The 20,000-nt window shown below is 46.5% G+C and overlaps 1 protein-coding gene across 1 annotated transcript in view; it reads left to right on the top strand.

Annotated features, from left to right (window-relative positions):
- LOC310791212 (matrix metalloproteinase-15-like) overlaps positions 1-20,000 on the top strand; it is a gene marked incomplete at both ends in the record, with an annotated part of 28,267 nt that overhangs the window by 266 nt on the left and 8,001 nt on the right. Inside the window, 5 exons of the mRNA XM_083652892.1 lie at positions 518-640; positions 2,073-2,380; positions 6,777-6,938; positions 7,544-7,755; positions 14,323-14,461. Coding sequence (XP_083509018.1) covers positions 518-640; positions 2,073-2,380; positions 6,777-6,938; positions 7,544-7,755; positions 14,323-14,461 — 944 coding nt within the window. The remainder of the gene's footprint in view (positions 1-517; positions 641-2,072; positions 2,381-6,776; positions 6,939-7,543; positions 7,756-14,322; positions 14,462-20,000) is intronic.

Below are 20,000 nucleotides of genomic sequence, written 5' to 3'. Positions count from 1 at the left end.
CATGAAAACAGAGGAACTTACCTCCTAGTCCCTAGCTTTAAGACATGCTGAGTTGAAGGCTTACATTGAACTGACCTTTGCAATCCTACTGAGATGGTTGTTGACAGCAGGTAGTAGTAACCCAGAGGGGAGAGAAGTGGGTTTGTGACTGAAAGGCTGCCGGTTCAAATCACAAATGAGAGAAGAGAATGCTTTCTCCTCCCTCAGTAATTGCCATTTAGCAAGGCATTTAGCAAGGCACTGTGGTCCGTGGACCACAGTTTTGGAACCAACGCCCTAGAGAATAAATTGCAGAAAGGCTCTGGCAGGTGCATGGCGGCTCATAACATGCTTCCTGTGGACACGGCACCTCAGGCAGCTCGGTGTCAATATGACGCTGTGGAAAAGGACATGTTCAGTCCAGTTGACCTGGAGGTATCACAATCAAATGAAATGCACAAACATCAGCAGAAGAAAACCACGGTCTTAAGTTCTTTTACTTCATCTCCCGTGTCTCTCTCTCCTCACCCCACCACAGAGCCATGAAGCGACCGCGCTGTGGCGTTCCAGACAAGTTTGGAGGTCAGATGAGAACCAACGTGCGGAGGAAACGCTACGCGCTCACCGGCCATAAATGGAACAAGAGCCACCTCACCTACAGGTAAGAACAAGATGCTTAAAAAACTTAACTTAACTTAACTTAACTTAACTTAACTTAACTTAACTTAACTTAAACCTAACCTCACCTACAGGTAAGAACAAGATGCTTAAAAAACTTAACTTAACTTAACTTAACTTAACTTAACTTAAACCTAACCTCACCTACAGGTAAGAACAAGATGCTTAAAAAACTTAACTTAACTTAACCTAACTTAACTTAACTTAACTTAACTTAAACTTAACCTCACCTACAGGTAAGAACAAGATGCTTAAAAAACTTAACTTAACGTAAACTTAACCTCACCTACAGGTAAGAACAAGATGCTTAAAAAACTTAACTTAACTTAAACTTAACCTCACCTACAGGTAAGAACAAGATGCTTAAACAACTTAACTTAATTTAACTTAAACTTAACCTCACCTACAGGTAAGAACAAGATGCTTAAAAAACTTAACTTAACTTAACTTAAACTTAACCTCACCTACAGGTAAGAACAAGATGCTTAAACAACTTAACTTAATTTAACTTAAACTTAACCTCACCTACAGGTAAGAACAAGATGCTTAAAAAACTTAACTTAACTTAACTTAAACTTAACCTCACCTACAGGTAAGAACAAGATGCTTAAAAAACTTAACTTAACTTAAACTTAACCTCACCTACAGGTAAGAACAAGATGCTTAAAAAACTTAACTTAACTTAAACTTAACCTCACAGGTAAGAACAAGATGCTTAAAAAACTTAACTTAACTTAAACTTGACCTCACCTACAGGTAAGAACAAGATGCTTAAAAAACTTAACTTAACTTAACTTTACTTTACTTAACTTAAACTTAAACTCACCTACAGGTAAGAACAAGGTGCTCTGTTGATGGGATAACATCACTATAGATATGCAACTGGCAGCAAATCAACATGTGATTTGAAGCAGTGTCGGAAATTAAAAAATAAAATAAAAATGTGGGCAGCTTTTGCCCCCGCTGTGTAAAAACTGGAGGCATTTACAGCATTTTGGGGGCACTTAAAAAAAGAGTAATTAGTGCATAACATTGTGTGAACAACAGCGCTGTTTGTGTGAGTGTGTTCTTCTTCGTCTTTTTTTGGCAGCCAGCTTGCAGGTGCTGAGTGTGTGTTAGAGACGGAAATGGAAATTAAATTAATTGAATGAAAAGAAAATTATTGAAATCTTGGAAATAAATTCCGACACTGATCTGAAGTAGTTCCAGGTGGCCACTGAATAAAGAAGCTTTTCTGTTGATAATATGTTGTTTCCAAAATGCACATCACCATGTCATTTACATGTTGCCTACAAAAATCCGAACTGACTTGAACCTGAGGTATCATTTTTGCTTGCTCAAACTAGACAAAAGCCTTACATTGCTGATAATATTCAGAGGGGGGGGAAAAAACATCCTTTCCTTGTCCCCCCTAGTATCCAGAACTACACTCCTAAGATCGGAGAGTACAACTCCTACGAGGCCATCCGGCGGGCTTTCAAAGTGTGGGGGAAGGTCACCCCGCTGACCTTTGACGAGATCCCCTACCAGGAGATCAAATACGGCCGGCGCAAGGAGCCCGACATCATGATCTTCTTCGCCTCGGGTTTCCACGGCGACAGCTCTCCGTTTGACGGGGAGGGCGGCTTCCTGGCCCACGCCTACTTCCCCGGGCCCGGGATGGGCGGGGACACACACTTTGACTCGGATGAGCCCTGGACCATCGGCAACCAGAACCTACAAGGTGAGAGACGATTCGGGCCGAATCTTAGGCCCAGTTTAACCCATTGATACCTGAGGCAGCATTTGCGTGTATATCCCTCATTTGTGTGTGTATCCCTTTAAAGGAGAATTTCGTTTTTTTTTTTAACCTGCAGCCCTCTCCTCACATTAATTATGATCTGACGACTCACCCAGTGTTCTCCGCAGCGTTTTTGTCCGTCCTAGGCGTTGTTTTGAGATCAAAACTCTCGTCAAGTCCCGCGAGACTTTCCTGACGAGAGTTGTGTCTCACTGACCCGACAGGCGAAAATGGGATGCCTGTAACTACCGGTGAAAAGAGCCCGGGGGAGAATTGCAGTCTGATCGTTCCTTAGGGAACAGTTTATGATGATATGCGTCGAAAACGGGAATAAAACTGTCTATTTAGATGGAGGAAAAGCATGCTGCCACTTGGCCCCCACGGAGCTCCATTCTAGGACTGGCTTGGACACTATTGATCTCAAAACAATGCCTAGGACGGACAAAAACGCTGCGGAGAACACTGGGTGAGTCGTCAGATCATAATTAATGTGAGGAGAGGGCTGCAGGTTAAAGAAAACGAAATTCTCCTTTAAGTCTTAAAGGGATACACACGCAAATGCTGCATCAGGTATCAATGGGTTAATTAGCACTGGGTTGCTGAAACATGTCCTTTGAGGTACTGACCCAGTGCTAATTAAAAGAAAAACTGTTGAGTGCTAGAAAGTAGCAAAGATAACACTTGCCCGTGCCCGTGCACTGGGCAGAAGATAGGGCCCATAGGTGCTGTCAGTTTGATGGGAGGCCTTTGGCATGACGTCAACAAATCCATTCAACTGATTTGGATGGTGGATGGTGTTCTTGTGTCATTGAAAGCAGCCTCAAAGTGCTACAGAGGAGACAGAATTAAAAACACATAAAACACAACAGAGAAGTCGGTGACGTGCCAAAGCACAGAGGTGGAGCTATTTACTCATTCACAGAAAAGGACATTCTGTTAGGAAAGCTTTTGAGGCCTGTTGCCGGTGTCTGTGTTTTTATGCACTAAGGCTGCGTTCACACAGAATCAGGCCATGTGTCCTCAGTCCCTTTATCCTACTAGTCCACCCATTCACCCTGTGTGTTAAAGTGGGGAGTAAGCACGTGGTCACTGCTTATCTACACAGTGCTTGTGCGCACAAATGTATACATGTGTACAGAGATGGTTGTATGTGTGTGTGAGGGTGTGTGTGTGTGTGTGTGTGTGTGTGATCTGCTGTGTGTGGGAGGTGTAGCAGGACACATCACAGCGACGGTGGAATGCCTCAGTAAGTGGGAGTGTGTTCCACTCGGAGAGCTCAGTAGACTGCTGCCATTGTTGCACCGTCCGTGCTACAACACAAGACCTAAGTAACCAAATTGCAACGCTGTCTGACTGGAGACACATCTGTCCACCTTAGTCCACCATCACATACAGATGTGTCCTCCACACAAGTCCCACACTGCAATGGAATACCCACACTACACTGTTGCCGAAAGTTGTCAATTTTTGCTCTGCTCCATGTAAATTGCCTGCAAATGTTTTTGCCTGCATTTTATATAGCGCTTTTATCCAAAGCGCTTTACAATCAGTAGGTACATTCACCCATTCATACAGACATTCATACACCAATGGCGGTGGCAAGCTACCACGCAGGGTGCTGTTACACCATCAGGAGCAATTTGGGGTTCAGTATCTTGCCCAAGGACACTTTGACATGCAGACTGGAGGAGACGGGGATCGAACCACCAACCTCTTTTATCCAAAGCGATTAATGGACGACCCACTCTACCTCCTGAGCTACAGTCGCCCCATGTTATAATATAAGGGTTGTTTCCCTAGTGATTGACAGGTCACCTGGTCAAGCGATCGCCAGCCAGCTCGCCGATTATTTGCACGTGTCAAACTCAAGCCTCGGGGGCCACATCTGGCCCGGCACCTCATTTTATGTGGCCCGCGAGAGCTAGCAAAGAATACAATTTCTTCGCAATAGGGCTGAAAATATCTATGGTTAAATTAGTAGTAATAGTAGTTGTAGGCTACTAGTTGTCTGTTTGACATTGTTTTCCCTACAATTCTGCTTTCACAGCTAGTTATTAAATATTAAGTTATTACTAAAAAACAATAATAATTGAATCAGAGTCGATTATGAAATAAAATAACACACGTATGCTCGTTACATTTATAGTGTTTGATTTACAACCGGCCCTTTGAGGGCAACCATACCATGGTGTGGCCTGGCCGGGATGAAATTGAGTTTGCCCCCCCTGATAATCAACTCCGAGGTGTGCGTTAAGTAAGGGATAATCTATGACTAGGTGTGCGTTAAGTAAGGGATAATCTATGACTACTGTAGGTGTGCGTTAAGTAAGGGATAATCTATGACTAGGTGTGCATTATACGATTTAAATGCACGACGTGGAGGCAAATAACCTCCACGTCCTAACCTGGTTGCCTCCGCGAAATGCATTAAAATCATATAATGAGTCGATTACCCCCGTCACCTCCGGGGGGCGCTGTAGCCTGTGTAGCTGGCTCCGATCTCCCTGTCGACGAAGGCGAGTGAAAGCAGATTTCTTCCCGGCGGGATCGATATAGCATCACATAAAGAAGTAACGAGACGACAACAACAGCACACGTTAAAACCACACCTTTCATCCACTCCCAGATCAAAAGTGCTTTTGTGTGCGCGGCTTCCATGACCTCAGTTGCGTTTGTCAGTGGATAACATTTGCATGTGAATCAAGCTTTTCTTGTAAACCTTTTTTTCTGAAACAGATGTTCTATTGGCCTCACAAAAACACCTTTTATGCCCGGAAAACCCCCTGACACAGACGTCTCAACAGCTGAAATACCGCGGGCCAAGAGCGGCAGAAAAGGTCTAAGCGTTTATTAGTCCTTTGTGGACTATGAGACTTAACGTGAGTAACTCAGTGGTTAAAAGATGGAACAAATTGGCAGAGTGCGTCCGGGTCGTTAGGGCGCTGAGAATGCGTCAGTGTGCCTTTCCTTCAGCCGGGATTCCCCTCCGCCGCTAACGAGCGAGCTGTGAGTCTCGTGCTAAACGAGCTAACCAAGCTGCACAGAGGGAGGATAGGTCTTGAATGACAAAATGGTGTGTGTGTGTGTGTGTGTGTGTGTGTGTGTGTGTGTGTGTGTGTGTGTGTGTGTGTGTGTGTGTGTGTGTGTGTGTGTGTACAGGGTAGTCAGAGTTACGTTTGAAGTTTTGCTCGGTAATCTTTTTTTTCAGTCAGAGTGAATGGTCGTCTCGGTTACCTCACAAAGCCCTCTTTCTCTGTCGTCCGCGCTCTCTCGTTCTTTTTTCAACCCCTCACCGTCTCTCGCTCTCTTTCTTGCCCTCCGCTGAATGCTCGCTCGCCCTCCCCGAGCTTTTGCCGCAGCTTAGCAGGCCGACAGGACTTTCATGTGACCTAAAATTATATACGGGGAAGGGGGGGGGGGGGGGGGGGGGAATGAAGTGTTTGTTTGTGTGTGTGTGTGTGTGTGTGTGTGTGTGTGTGTGTGTGTGTGTGTGTTCAATGACAGGCATCATTCTGGAGCATCCCCCCTCCCCCCTTGCATGCACACCAGTGACATCACCTTGCCCCATGCCTCAACAGGATGATGTCACTGGCACAGATCTGGCCAATCGGCCTCGGCCCCCGAGGTCAGACAAAATGGCGGGCGGGTTCAGAGTTCAGCCAGACCAGATTCAGGAAACAAAGAGGTATTGACCGAGGGGGGAAGTACCCAGCTGTGGGCTGGCTCCACTTCAGAGACGACCTATAGGCGTTGTAGGTCAGTCGAATCTAAATCGGGTTTTTTTTTCTTCGTTTTCACTTTTCTCATGAAAAGAAAAGAAAAAGTTTGAAAAAGAGTCTTTTGTCGACAGAGGAAGTTGACACGGCGGTCAGTGTGTCACACAGCTGTGCGAAACTCTCTGCGGTTTGGCGTGCCGATGTTATAATTGTTGTCGCAGCATCAGACAACGGCAGCCCTTGATTGGCTGGAAGTGTATGCTGATTCATATCAGCGATCGTTAGCGTGCCTGTCTGTGATTTATGCGTCAGATCTGTGGAGATCTTCATCGACGCCGTAATTGGGAGAAAACACTGAACAGACACATTCTTCTACATTGACTTCATATAGATTTAATGGGGGTCTTTCTGCTGACACAGGACTACAATCGTACAATCCTGTGGTTTTGGCACGTATGTACAGTATGTATGAATGCATGTGCCCACTAGGGAAGGGACGTCATGCCTGCCACACGCTATGATTCGATCGGTTATGGCCGCGTACGGAATATGCTGCATCTCTGTGACATCCCTCCCTCTCTCTTATCTCCCTTCCCCCACCTCCATCCACCCTACCTGTCCAGGTAATGACCTCTTCCTGGTAGCAATCCATGAGCTGGGCCACGCCCTGGGCTTAGAGCATTCCAACAACCCCCTGGCCATCATGGCTCCTTTCTACCAGTGGATGGAGACCGATGACTTCCAGCTGCCTGAAGACGACCTGCGGGGCGTACAGCAGATCTACGGTAGGTTTGAGGCGTTCTTGGCAGGATCTTCTTGGAGCACGCAGTCCAAGTTCTATCACCATCACAGGACAGCCAATTAAGAGGCTCAGTTATGACATTGGCCGAAGCAGCGAGACTGGAAGACAAGACAAATCTGAATCTGAATTGATGGGTTTAGTGCCATTATGTCCACTCTGGTAAATGTCGCACAACTATGGCTGGGTTACGACAATTAATATATATCGATATTGAATCCATCTTCATTTGAAGGAACCGATATCGGTGAATAAATCCCAATATCGACCTTTTAATATACTGCCTTTTCCCTGGATGCTTGAAGTTTTAATCCCGTTAGACTCGCGTGGTTTGGTTCTTAGCTCAACAAGATCTTGTAAACATCTGTAAACATGAATATGTTTAATAATGCACCAGGTTAGAGGGTTCCTTGTACAATTTACAACATTAGCTCTTATTTCATATCCCACCAAAATTCGTATTGTAACTGAAATATTGATATCGAATCAAACCGTATCGAATCGGAAATCGAATCGGGACCATGTCTATCAGAATTGTATCGAATTCAGGAAAGACCTAGTTTCACCCAGCCTGTTTATGTCTCCCTGCAGGGCAGCCAGACAGTGGTCCCACCCAGGCTCTGCCCACGGTGACGCCTCGTCGCCCGGAGCCCCGCCCCCCGGAGCCCCGCCCCCCCCAGACACCCCCTCGCAACCCCGACCGACCGAGGACCACTGACAGACCGGACCACTACGGACCCAACATCTGTGAAGGCAACTTTGACTCGGTCACCATGCTCCGAGGAGAGATGTTTGTGTTCAAGGTAAGCGGGCTTTCGAAAGATATGCTTGGCTTGGTCATCCTGGAACAAATTAGTGTTTTATGAGCCTGCTAGCTGGCTTCACCTAAGTGAAGAACATAAAAGAGATGTTCACCTTCAAAGTGAAAGGGTTTGCCATTTAGGCCGAGGGCCAACCGGGGTTATTCCCATGGTTAAAGTGGTATAAAGTGGTAGACGTACTGTTACTGTACGTGTGGTTGCATGGAAATTCACGAGACCTCCAGCCGCGCAGCTGTCCTGACACGCTAACTGTGTCAATATATCAAATCTAAAAGAATCCGGTAAGTTGCCACTCTCTCCTGGAGGACCTGTAGAGCCTTATGGGCACACCATGCACGGGCGACCAAGCGCCTGCTTTCAATCAGGTCCTCAGTGATTGTAAAAAGACAGGCCCGCTGGCTTTATGGTAATGTCTTTTAAGGTAATGTTGTGTGTAAAATGACAGACCCACTGGCTTTATGGTAATGTCTTTTAAGGTAATGTCGTGTGTAAAATGACAGACCCGCTGCCTTTTATGGGACGGAACGCGGTTAAAGGGGCAGTGTGCGGTCAGGTGTGCGCCTTTAAGAGCCTTTGGACCCACACAAACCCATTCATATAGCCCAAAGCAGCAGTTAGCTATTAACCGCTTGTACCTTTAAGAGAATGTTCTGGGGGCGGGGGGGGGAGAAAACAAATGTCCGCTACTACACCAACTGGTCATATGGCCTGGCTCTTGGCTGCAGTTAGCCATCAGCTGGGTTTTGGCTTTTAGGGATAATAAGATATTTTACTCGTACGCCACCCACCATATGGTCCCTTGGATGTTGTCCCACATCTGCTCGTAGTCATTTCACAGATCCTGGGGGTGTGAGGGAAGTGGCAGCCAAATCCTGACTTCCCTTAAATACCATTGGCAAACAGGACTCCAGTGCCTTAGTCCCACTGCAGGATTTGAGCTATGACAGCCTATACATAGTGCTGGTCCATCATGACTGTCAATACTGTGTTTGAGTGGGACAGGTCAGAGAAGGTGTCCCCTACATAGCGCTGGTCCATCATGACTGTCAATATTGTGTTTGAGTGGGACAGGTCAGAGGAGGTGTCCCATACATAGCGCTGGTCCATCATGACTGTCAATACTGTGTTTGAGTGGGACATGTCAGAGGAGGTGTCCCCTACATAGCGCTGGTCCATCATGACTGTCAATATTGTGTTTGAGTGGGACAGGTCAGAGGAGGTGTCCCCTACATAGCGCTGGTCCATCATGACTGTCAATACTGTGTTTGAGTGGGACAGGTCAGAGGAGGTGTCCCCTACATAGTGCTGGTCCATCATGACTGTCAATACTGTGTTTGGGTGGGACAGGTCAGAGGAGGTGTCCCATACATAGTGCTGGTCCATCATGACTGTCAATACTGTGTTTGGGTGGGACAGGTCAGAGGAGGTGTCCCATACATAGTGCTGGTCCATCATGATTGTCAATACTGTGTTTGAGTGGGACAGGTCAGAGGAGGTGTCCCCTACATAGTGCTGGTCCATCATGACTGTCAATACTGTGTTTGGGTGGGACAGGTCAGAGGAGGTGTCCCCTACATAGTGCTGGTCCATCATGACTGTCAATACTGTGTTTGGGTGGGACAGGTCAGAGGAGGTGTCCCCTACATAGTGCTGGTCCATCATGATTGTCAATACTGTGTTTGGGTGGGACAGGTCAGAGGAGGTGTCCCATACATAGTGCTGGTCCATCATGACTGTCAATACTGTGTTTGGGTGGGACAGGTCAGAGGAGGTGTCCCCTACATAGTGCTGGTCCATCATGACTGTCAATACTGTGTTTGGGTGGGACAGGTCAGAGGAGGTGTCCCCTACATAGTGCTGGTCCATCATGACTGTCAATACTGTGTTTGAGTGGGACAGGTCAGAGGTGGTGTCCCCTACATAGTGCTGGTCCATCATGACTTAGTGTCAATACTGTGTTTGAGTGGGACAGGTCAGAGGAGGTGTCCCCTACATAGCGCTGGTCCATCATGACTTAGTGTCAATACTGTGTTTGAGTGGGACAGGTCAGAGGAGGTGTCCCATACATAGTGCTGGTCCATCATGACTGTCAATACTGTGTTTGAGTGGGACAGGTCAGAGGAGGTGTCCAGTGTTGGCAGCATTGGATAGTGAAGTGGTGTGTAGATAGGAGAAGAGTGTTGGGAGCGAGAACATCCAGGCTTTAGACTAAGAGCACCTTGACTTTGGCTGGACTGTTGTTTTATGGACGTTTAATGCTTTCACCAAATGAGTTCTGCAAGCTCAAATTCAATCTGAGTGTCACCTCCACAGGGCCAAGACGTGCTGATTGGAATAGTTAAAAAGAGGAAAATGAGAGACTGACAGGGCTGGAATTGGCTGGGATGACAGCACGGCCAAACGGCCAGTGCCGTGGATGCCCCGGAGTGTGGCTGTAATGCCACGTCTAAAAATGAACTATCCAGAGGATTTGACTCATTGCGCTGTTGCGTTTGGCCTTGGTACCCTACAGTTAGGCTGTGATGCCCTAATAAATCTGTACTCATCAAAGGCCAAAGTGGTCTTGCACTAAAAATGTCTTCATTCCATCCCTGGACTGAAATAGAAAAAGCATCAGCCTGGCTCTGTGGGACCGCAGCACCCAGAGTCACACAGTCCAACACATCCTGAACGGGATTCCAGTCCACCTAAACCTGTCCCCCTCAACCTGCCCACCTAAACATGTCCACCTAAACATGTTTAACTTTATTTCTACAGGGGGAGTCTCACTGAGAGCAATGCTCTCTTTTTCAGGGACGTCCTGTTCACATTCACACACACATTCATACCTGGAAGCTGACCAGTACAACCACAGTCTGATCTTTTGGCCACTGAGCAGCTCCACTGGAGCGGTTGGGGTTAAGGGCCTTGCTCAAGGGCACCTCAGTGGTGGTAATGAGGGAGGGGCAAGCGCTGCCTTTTCACTTTCCCCACCCAGATTTATCCTGCTGGTCCCGGGGATTGAACCGACGACCTTACGGTCACAAGCTCGCTTCTCTAACCATTGGGCCACCACTGCTCCACCTGTCCAGCTAAACATGTCCACCTAAACCTGTTCACCTAAACCTGCCCACCTAAACCTGTCCACCTAACTAGTGCCAGGAACCAAACATAGAAGAATTTTGCTTGCAGAGTGGACAGATACGGACACGCAATCGACCCAAATTCAAAACTCCGGTATCATGACAACGCTATTTCCGAGGTCTATTCTAGGAAAGAGCGCTGTCCCTCCAAACCCGCCACGCTCATACCGTGAATATCTCCTGCCTTAGGCTGTAAGTGTGTCTGACACTGACCAGTAGTGGCCAGACTTGGCTTGCAGCTGCCTGGACATGGCCTGCACACGCTCAGCTGCTCATATCCACCTTCTTGGGTTTCATCTGCGCTGCTGAAGTAGGTCTGGACGCTGTTCATCAGTGTCTGAAATAAACTTTTGGCTTACCTGCCAAGCGCACGTAAACTAAGAAAAATTACCTGCTAAGAAGAATATATACAGTATATACACTGGTATATTTTCTTGATGCTGTTTTCTGTTTAGAACTGAGTATTATGTGGAACAAACAATAAAGAAACAAGAACAGATTTCATTTTAATTTAAGTTTTCACACAGCTATACAGGGTTCGAAATGAACACCAAACGTGAAATACCTGTAAAAAAAAGCATCCTTGGCGAATTTGGCACAGTAACTTTTTAAGATGATAACATTTGAACAGCTATGTTGTTATAGGCTACATCTTCATTACAGCGTTTGCAAGAAGGCCGCAGTTAAAGCCTTCCTAGTCTACACTAGAGCAGGCTCCGTTCATAATAGCTCCTGCGAGACGCATGCTACATGACCTGTCATGTACACTGGGCATGCACGTGCCTCAATGTGTAGTACTGGAGTCCACATCGAGAGGGCAGCAACTACGCCTATGGCCAAGATGAAGAAGACGAAGACGCGGTGCCACCATAATGCTTTGAATCAGAAATAACAAGGTCAGAATATGGTTATCCATGTTGAAACAGCGCAACAGTCAAAATGGCACTTCTTCTCTCAACTCGCACCAAAAGTGCGCCACACTTTCTTCTTCTTCTTCTTCTTCGGTTTATAGGCGGGTCGCTGACACATTCAAGGTGCTTACCGCCACCTGCTGTACAAGTAGGTTACTTGCATCGTTTTAAAATGCCGCTCTCCACATGTCCACATTCACATCCCAACCCGGATTTTGATGACGAAGACGGGCTCGACCGCCGGAGACCGGAGTCTTGGTGTTTGACGCTCAAAACAATAGAGGTCATGTGGACAATAGATGCAAACGAAGTGCAGATCCCTAAAACACGGCCTAATGTAGACATGGCCTAAGTTTAGTTCTGCTAAATGGTGGATCGTTACTCTTCACAGGTAACACAGACCTTACTGTATTCTCTGTCAGACCAGCACCACACTCTCTCACACTGAGTCCTGTCCATTAGAAGGAGACAGGGCTTGTCATTCTGCTGGGGTCATTGCTCCTTTGTGTTGGTCATGCTGCTGCTCCTTCACATTAAGACAGCCTGTCAGTGTCAAGACACTGAGATGTGCTCTGCTGTGTTTCTCAACACTTAAGCCTTGGCCACACTGATCCGTCAGAAAATGGACAGAATTATTGAACGGACAGATGTCTGTCCGTCAAACCCCTCGTCGAAAGCGCCAGGGCTGCATGAAGATATAAACTATTAGAGATTGTAATAACTGAAGCATAACAAGCACAATGAGCATAAGCATGCATTAAGCTTATTGGTCGACCCCTAATTAAGTACTCGTCTCATATCGGTTCTCGGTATCGGCAAGTACTGAAATGCAAGTACTTGGTGGTCTGAAAAAAAGTGACATTGGTGCATCCCTACTATTCTCCTCCCCTCATCTCCTCTCCTCTCCTCCTCTCATCTCCTCATCTCCTCTGCTCTCCTCTCCTCTCCCATCATCCCCTCTCCTCCTCTCTCCTCTCCTCTCCTCCCCTCATCTCCTCTGCTCTCCTCCTCTCCCCTCATCTCATCTCCTCTCCTCTTCTCTCCTCCTCTCTCCTCTCCTCTCCTCCCCTCATCTCCTCTCCTCTCCTCCTCTCCCCTCCTCTCATCCCCTCCCCTCCCATCCTCTCCTCCTCTTATCTCCTCTGCTCTCCTCTCCTCTCCTCCCCTCCTCTCATCTCCTCCCCTCCACTCCTCTCCTCCCCTCCTCTCATCTCCTCCCCTCCTCTCCTCTCCTCTCCTCCTCTCCTCTCCTCCCCTCCTCTCATCTCCTCTCCTCCCCTCATCTCCTCTCCTCTCCTCCTCTCCTCTCCTCTCCTCTCCTCCACGACTCTGTAGGTCTACCTATCCTATCCTATATAGACACATTCTGTCCTGTCCGTTCTTCTCTGTCCTCCTCTGCTCCTCTCTTCTCATCCCAGCCGTGTCTTTGCTCCGGCGTTCTGCCTGTGTGAAGGACAAACCTGCGTCTGCTTGCCAGGAAGAAGCCACTCTGAGCTCTTTCCACATCACATTAGCCAGGACGAGCTGGGCTACTGACTCACCGCTAATGAATGAGTCTGCTGTAAATCTGTCTGCTGCCTTTTACGCACAGAGCGTATATATATATATATATACTATATATATATATATATATATATATATATATATATATATATATATATATATATATATACGCAGTACGCGCACACAAGCGTTATCTTTTCTCTGTGCTCAGGGTACATTTACTGGGACAAACTTGAACAGTTCTTTATAGGAGTCATCATGTAGCCCAGAGCAACAGGGAGCAGTGTGTGTGTGTGTGTGTCTGCATGCGTGTGTGTGTGTGTGTGTGTGTGTGTGTGTGTGTGTGTGTGGGTGTGGCTGTGTGTGTGTGTGTGCGTGTGTGTCTGTGTGTGTCTGCATGCGTGTGTGTGTGTGTGTGTGTGTGTGTGCGTCTGCAATAACAGGACATGTGATATAGCCAGCAGAGAAGAAGACTGGCTATTATTAGCCTGCTAGCGCTTAGCTTCGCCCATTGTTGGCTAATTGTTCGTGGTGTGGTCTATTTGTCTTGTAGCGCTCAGTATGGGTGGCGTAATAATGACAACGCAGCAATATCCACACAGCAGCACCATCAGACCTCGGTAGGAGGCTGTAGGTAACGCAGAATCGACAGAAAAGTGACTTTGGAGTAACTTTTATAGCTATCTCTGTATCTTTCCGCGTCTTTAGCGGTGTGTGTACAGATCTTTCACTCTCATGTCTAAAGCTATACGATTCATGCATGTTTTCAAAGAGTAGGGGGGCATCTGTACTCTGTGGTGGTGATATATTGTGCACTTTTGGTGCTGTTCCATAGCTGATTTGGCCATCCGTTTGTTTAGCACTAACTCCTGGCTGCTGGCTCCCAGCCTGGAGGACAGACGGGAAGAGAAAGAGAGAGAGGCGCTCAGACGTTATTTGTAGCGCTGGCCGGTTGCTGGGGACAAGAAAGGGACGCACACAAACAGACATGTCCTCCTCTCTGTCCCTCTCAGGGCCGCTGGTTCTGGCGGGTGCGTCGCAACCGGGTTCTGGATAACTACCCCATGCCCATCGGTCACTTCTGGAGGGGCCTGCCCGGCGACATCGACGCCGCCTACGAGAGGCACGACGGTCGGTTCGTCTTCTTCAAAGGTACGGAAACGCATTATTTTCACATGGTATGACGTGAGGTTTGGGCTCGACCCCGGGGGCTTTTACGCAGGGTTACTTACTGCACAGTGAACCTGCTCCACAGCTGTATTGTGTTCAGGATACCAGATCCAAACTCGTAAAAAGTGCACCTCAGCACTTTCACATCAGCTCCTCCTGAGAGATATAGTATCTCACCACTCCGAGCGGATCTCCTAGACTTCTTTTTAGCTGCGACCAGCAGTTCTAGAAGTCACTCTTTCGGGTTGGTAGGTTGGTTGGTTGGTCCATGGAGTTCAAGTGTGTGTGTGTGTGTGTGTGTGTGTGTGTGTGTGTGTGTGTGTGTGTGTGTGTGTGTGTGTGTGTGTGTGTGTGTAGGTGTAGGTGTGTGTGTGTGTGTGTGTGTGTAGGTGTGTGTGTGTGTGTGTGTGTGTGTGTGTGTGTGTGTAGGTGTGTGTGTGTGTGTGTGTCTGTGTGTGTGTGTGTGTGTGTGTGTGTGTGTGTGTTTGTGTGTGTGCGTGCGTGTGTGTGTGTGTGTGTGTGTGTGTGTGTGTGTGTGTGAAGGTGTGTGTTTGTGTTCATGCCAATTGGTTAAAAGGTGGTGGTGGGGCGGTTAGGGGTTCTTTGTGGTCGCAGCTATTCTGAATTAACACTTGTTTAATTATGTTTGATGCAAAAAAAATCCCATCCACCAATCCCAAAGCGAACAAAAGCATTGCATTCAAATGAACGAGACAACTGATGTATATCCCCTTTACATGGATTACTGTTAAATTGACAGTTATTGAGAAGTGCTGCTGTAACCCATCTCAAATGAAGGGGGCGCTCTGCTATAGTTGATAGTTTGTCCAGCGCAGGCCATTTAGACTCCAGCACAACCACTTTGCTCGCCGTGATATTATTTATTATATCGGACGTCATAAATGTTTGGAGCGTTTCTGCATCACAGTTTTACCCCGCTCTACATTAGTTGACCGTAGTTATCAATAATGAATTACATTTGCCGCCGGTGCATATTAAGTGCTGGAATTCTTTCGTAGGATTCCAAGAGTGATTTGTGCAATAGATTGCACCCATAGTCCCCGAAACATGAGGCAACTTTTGTGAACAGAGAGACGTTTCACAGCCAGTGATGACTCAATCCTGTATGAGGAGGAAAGTATGGCTATTGTGCCTGAAGGATGGGACAGTGATATGAGACGTTCCTCAAGCAGTCCTCTCTCTCTCTCTCTCTCTCTACTCTCTCTCTCTCTCTCTCTCTCTACTCTCTCTCTCTCTCTCTCTCTCTCTCTCTCTCTCTCTCTCTCTCTCTCTCTCTCTCTCTCTCTCTCTCTCTCTCTCTCTCGCCTTGGCAGCCAGCAGCAACTCTGTTACCTTTCACTCTTCTGTGTGTTTGAAGTAGTAACACACTCAAATGCAACACAGTAACAGTATTATTGCTTGCTTTCTATTTGATCAGCTCTGTTTGATCTGCCGTGGCAGTGGAAAAATAATCGCTGATCCTAGCGTCATTTATTCAGCCCAATCTTTTCAATCTGCGTACACAAATAACGTGTTTTTCCACGATCAAATAACGTGACTGTCCAAAGTGCATGCAGTGTATGCGCTGGTCGTTAATGTAGCCACCGTCTCACATAGGCTACTGCCGAGCTAGGGGGACGGCACTGTAACCAGGAAGTAGCCGTTTGTCGCTCCGCCTATTCACCTTATGTTCCAACACAGGGCTCAGCCAGTTACTTGCTATTGTGTTTACACTTCCCGTGACAGCACAGTACTAGTGAGCAGGTAAAACAGAACACTTCCCGTGACAGTACAGTACTAGTGAGCAGGTAAAACAGAACACTTCCCGTGACAGCACAGTACTAGTGAGCAGGTCAAACAGAACACTTCCCGTGACAGCACAGTACTAGTGAGCAGGTAAAACAGAACACTTCCCGTGACAGTACAGTACTAGTGAGCAGGTAAAACAGAACAATTCCTGTGACAGTACAGTACTAGTGAGCAGGTAAAACAGAACACTTCCTGTGACAGTACAGTACTAGTGAGCAGGTAAAACAGAACACTTCCTGTGACAGTACAGTACTAGTGAGCAGGTAAAACAGAACACTTCCTGTGACAGTACAGTACTAGTGAGCAGGTAAAACAGAACACTTCCTGTGACAGCACAGTACTAGTGAGCAGGTAAAACAGAACACTTCCTGTGACAGTACAGTACTAGTGAGCAGGTAAAACAGAACACTTCCTGTGACAGTACAGTACTAGTGAGCAGGTAAAACAGAACTCTTCCTGTGACAGCACAGTACTAGTGAGCAGGTAAAACAGAACACTTCCTGTGACAGTACAGTACTAGTGAGCAGGTAAAACAGAACACTTCCTGTGACAGTACAGTACTAGTGAGCAGGTAAAACAGAACACTTCCTGTGACAGTACAGTACTAGTGAGCAGGTAAAACAGAACACTTCCCGTGACAGTACAGTACTAGTGAGCAGGTAAAACAGAACACTTCCTGTGACAGCACAGTACTAGTGAGCAGGTAAAACAGAACACTTCCTGTGACAGTACAGTACTAGTGAGCAGGTAAAACAGAACACTTCCTGTGACAGTACAGTACTAGTGAGCAGGTAAAACAGAACACTTCCTGTGACAGTACAGTACTAGTGAGCAGGTAAAACAGAACACTTCCTGTGACAGTACAGTACTAGTGAGCAGGTAAAACAGAACACTTCCTGTGACAGTACAGTACTAGTGAGCAGGTAAAACAGAACACTTCCTGTGACAGTACAGTACTAGTGAGCAGGTAAAACAGAACACTTCCTGTGACAGTACAGTACTAGTGAGCAGGTAAAACAGACGGTGTTTTGAACAGGAAGTCATAACACAACTGGGTCAAGTGGGCGGGGCTACATAAGGTGAATAAACTGCACGTGAAATTGGACTTTTGTGTGTTAAATGCACGTATTTTGAAAGTGAAAAACCGCGTATTTGTACACAATGGGGTGTGACCAAGTTGCAGCTACTTATTCCTTTTTTACTTTTATACTGGAAACCCATTTGCTCTGGCAGCGTTTCAGCGGTTTCTCTTGTTTCTATCTTTCCAGGATGACATTGCATTTGTGTCTCTCTCTCGTTCTGATAGTGCAGGGTTGTGTCATCATCCGCGTGTGGAACATAAATATTGCCTTTAGGGCTGGGATGCGTTGGTAGAAACGTCATCCACCATCTGGTTTCTCCTTCACAACCTAAAATGCACTTATATATTTATATATCGCCCGGTGGTCATTTCAAACCAGCGTGTCATGTAATGCTATGACATTATTACAGTCAAACAGATTCGGGTGCTTTTTCCATCTCCTACAGAGGATGATGAAGATAATATGTCCCAGCCTCCCTAACAAAGCACTGCTGTTACGCAGAGATGGGGACTTGGACTTGAGACTTGGACTTGAGTGGCACTTAAGTCACACACACAGTGACTTGAGACTTGACTTGAGACTCGTCCTCAAAGACTTGAGACTTGACTTGGACTTGAACAATCTTTATTTTATTTTTTTGGATTTCTTTTGGTGCATTAACATGAAGGAAATGTCTACTAATGTCATCTAATCAATGCTGATACTGTATTCTAATAGATAAGGAGTGAGGATAATACAGTACATGCTTTGAATTCCTTAGTTTTAGCTGCAGTGTTCTAAGCAGACTGGATGGCCTGCAGCAGATGATAGAACGCTCATCCATAAGAGACTTGAGACTTGACTTGGACTTGAGCTCAAATACTTGAGACTTGACTTGGAATTGTCCCTCAAAGACTTGAGACTTGACTTGGACTTGAGCTCAAAGACTTGAGACTTGACTTGGACTTGTGATGACAGACTTGAGACTTGACTTGGACTTGCCCCTCAAAGACTTGAGACTGGACTTGGACTTGAGCTCAAAGACTTGAGGCTTGACTTGGACTTGCCCCTCAAAGACTTGAGACTGGACTTGGACTTGAGCTCAAAGACTTGAGACTTGACTTGGACTTGTCCCTCAAATCCTTGAGACTTGACTTGGACTTGCAAAAAATGACTTGTGAGCATCTCTATAGCCTACAGAGGATGATGAAGATCCTCTGTAACAAAGCACTGCTATGGCCCACAACACTATAATACTTTCTTAGTCCAGAGTCTAAACCTCCTTTAACGCAGCTCGTTATTCAAACTGTGTGACTCACCGAGAGCAGCTCCTCTTTTACAACGCCGGATATGAGACGACCGGCCCTTTAAGGCAGCTGGGCTTCAGAGCAGCTGATGATGATGATGATGATGATGATGATGATGATGATGATGATGTCATCATCGGCGAGTCTCTGCCTCTGACAATTGGCTGCAGTCCATCAGCACAGAAAGTCAAGAATCTATAGCCTATAAGATCTGCCCTGTAGCACATCTGGCAGTCTTTGAGCCAGAGGAACACACACACACGCACACACACACACACACACACACACACACACACACACACACACACACACACACACACACACACACACACACATGGGTGGGATGTCTATTACTAGAACCTTCAAACGTGACCAATCACACCAGCAGAGATTTGTTCCTTGTAATATCTACATTTGATGAAACAAGTTTGGACACAATAAAACATCTGAAGCTTTCTGACTTTTCTTCCTCTTCACTGATTCTTCCATTTCAAAGACGGGACTCTCCTGTACATTATGGTTTATGCCCCCCCCCCCCCCCCCCCCCACCGGACAATAATAATGGTTTGTGCCAGACGCTGGCACAGCGCTGTGGAGGAGGGTCTGGCCGAGCAAGACTAATGTCTCTAGACTAGACTACTAGACTATAATGTAATACTACAGTTATCTATTATTTATTCATTTACTCTGCGTCCTTATTTTCTCTTTAGTAACACATGTTCATGTCACATTCATGACAAAGTGCCACTAAAGCTTTTTGAATTGAAATCAATTGAATTGAATTGAATTGAATTGAATTGAATCGAATTGAATCAAATCGAATCAAATCAAATCAAATCAAATCAGAATAAAATTTTCCCAACTGGTTTAACACATTAATTACATCATTTTCTCCACAACAAGCCCAACTGTTCCAAAACAGGCCTAGTCACCAATCATTATGAAACTCAGACATAAAGCTGGCTCAAAGATATTATGTCTAGTAGCAACTGTTATGTATGACGGCTCCTCGGCCTGACCTACAGGTAGCTTCTACGTTAGTGCCTGGAACATTACATTTTCTCCTTCAAGTGTTTGCATTCAATGGGAATTGTATACCTCATTATCCGTAAGTGTTAGCTTTAAGTCTAGGGTAAAGGTTTAACACTGGGGCGGCTTTAGCTCAGGAGGTAGAGCGGGTCGGCCAATGATGCAAGGGTTGGCGGCTCGATCCCCGCTCCCTCCCAGCTGCTGTCGCTGTGTCCTTGGGCAAGACACCTAACCCTCCTTGCTCCCGATGGTGTGTAGGCACCCTGCGTGGCAGCCTGCCGCCATCGGTGTATGAATGGGTGAATGTAGACTATC

This window comes from Poromitra crassiceps (genome assembly GCF_964638095.1).
Source record: "Poromitra crassiceps genome assembly, chromosome: 16".
Classification (NCBI taxonomy): domain Eukaryota; kingdom Metazoa; phylum Chordata; class Actinopteri; order Beryciformes; family Melamphaidae; genus Poromitra; species Poromitra crassiceps.
This window is presented reverse-complemented; position numbering and strand designations above follow the sequence as displayed.